The sequence below is a fragment of the Bos grunniens genome, chromosome 11, assembly GCF_055505025.1.
Source record: "Bos grunniens cultivar Pamir isolate PY7600 chromosome 11, Bosgru_T2T1.0, whole genome shotgun sequence".
Taxonomy (NCBI): domain Eukaryota; kingdom Metazoa; phylum Chordata; class Mammalia; order Artiodactyla; family Bovidae; genus Bos; species Bos grunniens.
The window spans coordinates 33,347,041-33,355,138 of NC_141175.1; the positions used below are offsets into that span (position 1 = coordinate 33,347,041).

The 8,098-nt window shown below is 43.2% G+C and overlaps 1 protein-coding gene across 1 annotated transcript; it reads right to left on the reverse strand.

Annotated features, from left to right (window-relative positions):
* Positions 1–4,403: 4,403 nt before the first annotated feature.
* On the reverse strand, positions 4,404–8,035 carry PTRHD1 (peptidyl-tRNA hydrolase domain containing 1). Its single transcript, XM_086325868.1, has 2 exons — positions 7,784–8,035; positions 4,404–4,879 (listed from the first exon to the last, which is right to left on the reverse strand). Exons 1-2 carry the CDS (start codon positions 8,033–8,035, stop codon positions 4,709–4,711), a joined length of 423 nt encoding a protein of 140 aa, XP_086181994.1. The 3' UTR covers positions 4,404–4,708.
* Between the last annotated feature and the right edge of the window lie 63 nt (positions 8,036–8,098).

An 8,098-nucleotide genomic window follows, 5' to 3' on the forward strand; every position in this document is an offset into this window, starting at 1 on the left:
CGTGGTGTGCCAGGTGATTAGTGCTGTGAAGAAAAATTAAGTAGGAAAGGAGGGATAGAGAATACTACTGGAGGAAAGTGTTTGCAGGTTAAAACAGGAAAGTCAGATCTTCAGAGAAGGGGGATGGAAGGATGGATTTTCCATTAACAGGGATGGGGGGAAAGAGGCAAGTTTATTTTCTGCCATGATAAGTTTGAGATTCCTGTTAGACATCCCAGAGGAGCTGTCAAACCTATAGGATACAGAGGGGGCTGAAATTTAGGGGAGTAGGTGGGGCTGAAGATACAGATTTGGAAGTCATTTGATTAGTTTTTAAAGCCATGAGATGGAAAGATAACTGGAACCCAGGTGTCTTAACTAGGCCATCTCCCTCATACTAAATCATCATGCCAAAGTAGGGTTTATTCCAAGGACAGAGATGGTTCAGTATTTGAGATCTTGCAGTGCAATTCACCATGGTAACAATGGGAAAAAAAATGATCATCTCAGTAAATGAGAAAAAAAGTCGTTGATTTTTTAAAAACACATATGAATTTTTTTTTTAATTTGGCTAAGCAGTGGCAGAAAGGAGCATCCTTAATCTAACACAAAGGATTTGCTGAATGTTTCAACAAATCAACATACCTAACATTGAAAGTTTAAAAGCATTCCCATTATAGTCAATGATAGCAAGTCAGGGGTACCTATGCACACTGCTATTATTGTACTACAGGTCCTAGCCCAGTGTAAGGTCTTGATCTGACATCTCCATAATACAATAAAATGAGAGAGAAAAAAAAAACATTATAATGATTGCATTAAATTGCACACTAAATTGTGTGGTGATAGAGAGTGCTTTTGTGGGGTATTGTTTAAATTGGTCCTTAAATTTAAACTGATTGTTTAATTCCCATTAGGAATTTTTCAGATTCAGGAAACAGAGGCCAAATTGCATAGCCATTAAGTAGCAGGGTTCAGCTTCAATCTCAAGTCTTCTGGGATTGTCACCTGCCTTGCTCTTTCCGTTTGTACCGTAAGGAAGTAACACCACATTTCTTATGGCTCAGTTTTCCTTTTGCCACCACATGATCAGTCTTGTGCCTGATTTTATACATCGTCTTTATTATATCCCAACTTTCCTCCCCATTCCAAGCAAATCTATCTTGAACCTGTTGTCAGAAGAGTCTTCCTCTTGGATCATTAGTTCTTCTTCAGAATTCCTTACATCCAGTGTTGAGAAGGTGGAATGCCTTTTCCCCACTTCTCTCTTTATAGAGTGAGTTTAATAAACATAATGTTCATATGGAGTCTGCCATTTCTCCCCTCGCTCTTCCTTGTGCAGGTTGACTAGCCTAGTTGGTGGATGGTTGCTTTTGTCCATGTTTCTCATTTGGATGGAACTAGTCAAAGTTTGACAGACTGAATATGGGGGATTTATTATTCTCTCTTTACTTCTCCCCGTGACCGGAAGCAGAAACTTTGGTATCTGCTTTCCCTTCAGACAGGAAAGTAGCAAGCCCATTCAGGGGTCACATAAAGCTCTATTGTTTAACCTATTGATAGTAAAAATGACATTTTTTTCCTTCATCTGCTTTTTATATCTCAAAAACCTAGGTTAAGAACTTGGGTGCCACTTTTTTGGCCCTTGCAAAGTAGAAGAGAAGCTGGGGCTGTGCTGACTTGACCTCAGAGGATGGCTAAAACTTGTGAGGCCAAGGTAGCTGAGGGCAGTGGTTTTCAGCCATTTTTCCACACTATCACCTTCTTGTCAGCAGCAGTGGTTCAGTTGCCACAGTTCTCAACCAGGAGGCAGCGCACACCCCTAGGGTGGCATCTCAGAATCTGTGGGGAAGATATGTTGATTAAACAACAATAAAAGGTGACTGTACCATGCCCCCGTGGGGGAGCCCTCTGCATTCTGCTGGCCCCGTGGGAAGCAATGACCTAGGCACTGATTCTCAGCTGTACACGTTCACAAGCTGAATTTTGTCAGCTCCTCCACTGATAATTGATCCCTAGGGTACAGAGTCACACAGCTCACAGTCACAGGAGGCTGATTTATAATCTGGAATGTCATTTAACCAATTTAAAATGGAAGATACAGCTTCCTAGCACTCAAACTACTCATGACTCCTTCTCAAACCACTCTCAATTAGTATCTACAAATGAGTAACCAGCTATAAGAGGTTAAGAGAAAACTGGACTGATGAAAGACCTGGTTTCCAACCACAGTTCTGCCACTGACTTTGATCTTGGGCAAGTCTAAGCCTTTCTGAATCAGTAACCTTGAGACAAGACAGCCTGCATCACAAAATTGTCAAATTGATTAGCACAATGGAAGCATTTTGTTTATAATCAGATGTTTTTCACGTGTAAGAAACTCACCAAAGCATAGATCCTTTTCAAGGACTTGCCGCCTATTCTAGGTCTAGCAACACAACCTTGCTCCATTGGAGAAAAATTTCTTTATTTGTAAACTTGGTGTGCAAGGCCACATAGTGTAATTAGTGCCAAATTCTTGCTCTCCCTCCTGCCTCCTTCCTGTAAGCACATCATACACTATCATTGACTTGAAATCACACACATTCATCGTACACATTTTAGATTGGCTGCCTCTTGGGACCAGGCTGCTTCTAGATAATACCAGAGTTTCCAGTTCAGTAGGTCTGGGGTAGGGCCCCGGGATTTATATTTCTAACCAGTACCCAAATGATGCTGATTTAGGGACTACACTTTGAGAAACTCTGATTGAGTTCAGATGATAATAAGCTTAGCTGATTCTACTAAGGAAAGCTGCTGCTTCCCCGTTACTGTCTTACTCTCACTTGAGTGCCTATCCTTTCTTCCCTTGGGAGCTGCTTTAGGCATTTGCCTGAGCTGTTATCTCCCAGCTGTATAGACACTCATCTCTCTCTGACTGTATCACTCACTGTCTTACTGCAGAATTTGAATTTTAAAAATATATAGATTTTTTTTTAAATTCAGTATCATTTGGAAACATTTACCTAATTGTCTTAAATGGAAGTAGCAGGGAGTGGATGGCATCACTTCACAGAAAAGGAGTTAGACAACTGGCTTACGTGACTCAAAGCTTCTTAAGGGCTGTGTCTTACATTTTTACACTCAGGTTCTGGCACTGAGTGCCCTGGCATTGTTCCACAGGATTTGTACACACTGACACATTTAATCCACATGGCACTCCTGTAAATCCCTGTTTTACAGATGAAGGGCCTAGGCTCAGGGAAGTTGAGTGATTTGCCCAAGTTCACACAGCTGAAATGTACGAAAGCCAGGATTTGGACTCAGGCTGTTTGACACTAGAGTCTGAGCTTTAACCACTATGTTATGCCATGTAATAAGGTGCTCAGAAAGTTTATTCACTGTTCTGGAAGACTATATGCTTCCCACTTCATAGAAGAAAATTAAGTCAACAGGTATTTCTTCCACTATGAACTTATATATATTCATACTTTTCCCCACTCCCTCTCCTCTAGTCTCAAAATTAAGTTTTCTCTCTCTCTCCCCGTTCAAGGCCAGTCCTCCATTATGCCCCTGACCCTGCCTATTTTTAAGCACTGTCTATATTCTATAAACATTCAGAGATGGGTGCTATCATTTGTGGCTGGGTTAGGCTCTGTGAAGGTGGCAGCACTGGAGCCAGAAACAGCTTACGTTCAGAGGCAGGCAAGGGAGGAGGAGAGTCCTAACATTCGACTCCCAGGCCAGAGACTGGAGGGCAGCAACTGGAGTGTCTTTACTGATGCATCAAGTTTGAATAAGGGAATTGAAGAGTCACCTAAAAAGTTAGTTAGGAAATATAAACACGGAGGGCCTGAGGGCTGATCTAAGGAATCCTGACTTTCTTCCATGGGCAAGTAGGACCCTATACTGACAAGGGTGCTCAGTGATCCTGCATAAACCTGGTGGCAGGTCATCTGCTGGCTTGTAACCAGGATACACTAGGTGGGCAGACCAGTGGGACACCCACGAGGAAAATGAGAGCCCGATTCAGGGTAGTGGCACTGGAAGCTATAAGAAAATAGATGTGGTATTGACATATTTTACTAAACAAATTTTATATCTTTGAAACTGGAATACATCTTTCAGTTAATTGTATGTCTCAACTGGCAGCATTTCTCCTTTCTTAACAACAGGTAAAAATTACTGTGTATCTTAAATCTGATGGTGTCCTAGATTCAACGATTATAAGACCTGAAAATGAGTAAGAGATAAGGACTTTAAAGGCTAAGTTTTAAACCTGGGTGATTGAAAGAACTATATTAATTCTAACAAAAAAGTAAGGGCATTTCCTTGACCCTATATAGAAGTCTAACCAAATCTTCTGTTTGAGCAATGACCCATAGATGATACTACTACTCACTGACCTTCCCCATCTGAACTTATTAATTAAAAGTAAGAGGAAATACTTATTAATGACAACTTTAATATGAACATGTGTTTGACCTTCAAGAAACTGTCATAATTTGGGGATTCTCTGGCAGTCCAGTGGTAAGGATTCTGCACTGCCAAGAGTGTGGGTTCAATCCCTGGTTGGAGAACTAAGATCCCACAAGCCATTTGGCATGGCCAAGAAAAAATAAAAACTACCAGAATTTAAAAGGAAGAGGGAATTGTCATTGAAAGGAGTACGCGGTGCTTAGGGATGGATGGCATGTAGTTTCTGGATTCAGCTGATACGCAAACATAACAAAGCAATGGATAACGTCAGTCATTTGAACAATCGGAACTTCTTCAAATACTGGCTCACTTCTTCCTTGGGGTAGGGACGGAGCGCAATGCAAGTGGGTATATTCTCTGGCTGCTCCATCCACAGCTTGTGGTCAATGTTCTTCTGTTGCAGCGTCTCTGCCAGCAACTTTAAGGTGGTCTCATCCGGGGCCTGAAAGGAGCAGAACACAGGCTGAAAAGCCCACTTAGGAAGTAACAAAAAGCAAAAGCAAAAAAAAAAAGTATGAAGGGGGACTCCTCTTAACTGAAAGTGGAGTAACAGCTCTACCAAAGAAGGCGCTGTAGAGAATGTCTCCAGAAGCAACAGCTTCATCGCTCCATTTGCCATTCACTCTCTGAAGGGGTGGGAGTGGGGTAAGGTTTAATATTCCTATGTATAAAATGGAGCTTTATCTCTCCCCTCCTGAGATGCTGAGGGGCTCTATCAGTAATTATGCTCTATGCATTTTCTAGTTCTGGTGACTAAACAGCCATCACTAATCCCACAGCCAGCTCTGACGTTAAGAGTTGACTACTGGAAGGCTTTCTAAAATCACATCACTTCCACCTCCCTCCTACTTCCACCCCAGTCCACACAAACCAAGAAGGATTTTCTTACTGCTGGGATAGTTCCCCCTTGTTAACTCAATGGTGGGCAAATGATTCTCTCGTGTCTTTCAGAAATCGTTTCTCATCATCTTTATCACCCATGCGAATCTCATTACAGGAAATAGTAAAGCCATCACTCAGAAAATAAAGATCGTTAGTGTGTTATGTTGCATAAGGTGTGTGTGTGTGTATATATATATATACACATATATATTGCCTAGAAAAGCAGAAGCCACTAAGATAACCAGAGGTTTGTCTTATCAAAGTAGAGGATGCTGGGATTGCTACTCTTAATCTATTGAGTCCTTTGGGCATGCTGAAGGACTTGCATTGACTTCCCTTCCTTCCTTTTTCAGCACCAGGAGCAGCATAGTAAAGTTAGAGTGAGTTCAAACCCTTGCTGTACCACTTTCTGGGCTTCTCTGGTGGCTCAGATGGTAAAGAACCTACCTGCAATGCAGGAGACCTGGGTTTGATCCCTGGGTTGAGAAGATCTCCTGGAGAAGGGAATGGCTGCCCACTCCAGTATTCTTGCCCAGAGAATTCCATGGACAGAGGAACCTGGTGGGCTACAGTCCATGGGGTCACAAAGAGTTGGACACAACTGAGCAACTAACACTTTAACTTTGCACCCCTTACTCATTGTGTGATCTCTGATAAGTTGTGTGGCTTAGCTAAATCTTTGTTTCCCCCCTGTAAAATGGGATGATAATGCTTCCTAGTAGTAATGAGATTCAGTGAAATTAGGCTCAGATCTGTGTCTGGCACACAGTAAACAGTAAACGGAGTTAATCATGGCATTGTCTTATATCTTATTGGTCTTTGTGGCTACAGGAGCACCTTTATTTAATCAGTGGTGACTCCTAAGTCCCTTTCTTGAGTCACAGCTAACAACAGACTCATGACATGTCTTTTAAACTCAGAGGAGTCACCTAATCTCTGGGCTTCAGATGTCTCATCTGAGAAAAGGGGTAAATATTTTATCTGCTAAAAGCAAGAGAGAGGGAGATGTCCAAACCACATGATTTCTTGAAGTCTTCCTATAAAAGTCCTATAAAAAGAATCCAAAGGAAAGACTATCTGTTTCTTTTCTGCCTTACAGATTCTCAGGACTTCTCCCTGCAGGTTACTATTTGATGTTTCAACACTCAACAGCAAGTTTTCTCTTGAAAAATAATGCTTTTGCCAGCTAGCCGAGAAGGAATTACCCCCAACCCTCCACCTCAGTTATTAAGATAAATTTTATAATGAGAAGAAAGCTGCTTTAAAATGAAAGCAATCATTTTTTCATTATAAAATATGTGCTTAATGTAGAAAAGTAAAAACAGAGAGAAGCATTACCTAAAAAACAAAATTCCACTATTTAGTATTTGGACGTATTTACTTAGTTTTTCCTTTCATAATCTGGATCATTTTGTATGTAGAATATAGTTCAGTGAGCACCACGTCATGAGCACTCTTGCACGCCAGCTAAATGTACTTCAAAAACACGACTTAGGAGGCTCAGTTCAGTTCAGTCGCTCAGTCGTGTCACTTAGGCCAGTTTCATAATAATCCATTATCAGGGCCGAAGTTTAGCCAACTCATCGTATTGGAAATTTAATGATTTCCACATTTTTTACTATTATAAAACGCCCCTATGAGTATCTTTGTGCAATGCTCTTTGGGTGCATCTTGTTATTTTCTTAAGATACGTTTCTAGAGTTCTACCTTCTAGAACTGACAGAAGGTAAGGGTAAGATCTGTTTGGCCATCTGTAGAAAGAACCTTACCTCTGATGCTAGGTTCAAATCACACTAGGGTTCACATTTATTTTCAAATTTTGGGGTCAGACCCAGGTAAATGCTTCAGTTTGATTTCACTTGCAATAAGGAACCCTGAGTCCCTACCCTTCTGGATCGGTTTTCTGGAGAGGGATAAGGACTGTACTTTTCGGCACAGCCATTAAAAGGCCAGCAAAGCACTCAGGTAGAAAGGCGGGTAGAAAGCCCTTCGCCCTCACAAGCATCTATTTAAGAGGGACACAGGTGAGACCGAAGCGGCGCAGAAAGCATTTATAACCAGCCGGGTGTCCACTCCTCACACCGTCAGGCCCCGCCCTGTTTAGGTAAGGCTCGCTGGGCAGTAGCTCAAGCCCCAGAACCGTTTCCACACACACACGCACACACGCGCCACACCCACTGTATGTTAGGCGCCCCCCACACACACACACAAATGCCACACCCACTCCATGATGATAGGCGCCCCCCACACACACTAATGCCACACCCACTCCATGATGTTAGGCGCGCGCCCACGCGCGCGCGCACACACACACACACATGCCACACACACACACACACACACATGCCACACACACACACACACACGCCACACCCACTCCATGATGTTAGGCGCCCGGACTCAAAACTACACCCACTTCCGGTCCAACGTCCTCAAGGTCCCACCCCTCTTCCTAGTGCCTCACCTCGAGGACCACCTTGCGCATGCGCTCTAGCTCCCGGAGGTAAGCTGCTGTGTGCGGGTGGTCGCGGTGAAGGTGCAAGGCCGCGGTGGCTGCGTGACAGGCCTGTGCAACCACTGCGCCTGCTGGCCAGGAAAACGGAGGCTGTGTTAGATCCTTTCGTAACACCAAGTACTGTACCAGGATCTGCGGCTCTCCGCCAGAGGCCGCCATCTTCCTGCTCAACAGAAAGGCCGGGCCTACCCCGCGGTGCATGCCGGGATCAGGGAGGGGCCCTGGGCGCTGCCATGTTTTTGTACGGTGGGAGCGCAAAGCACG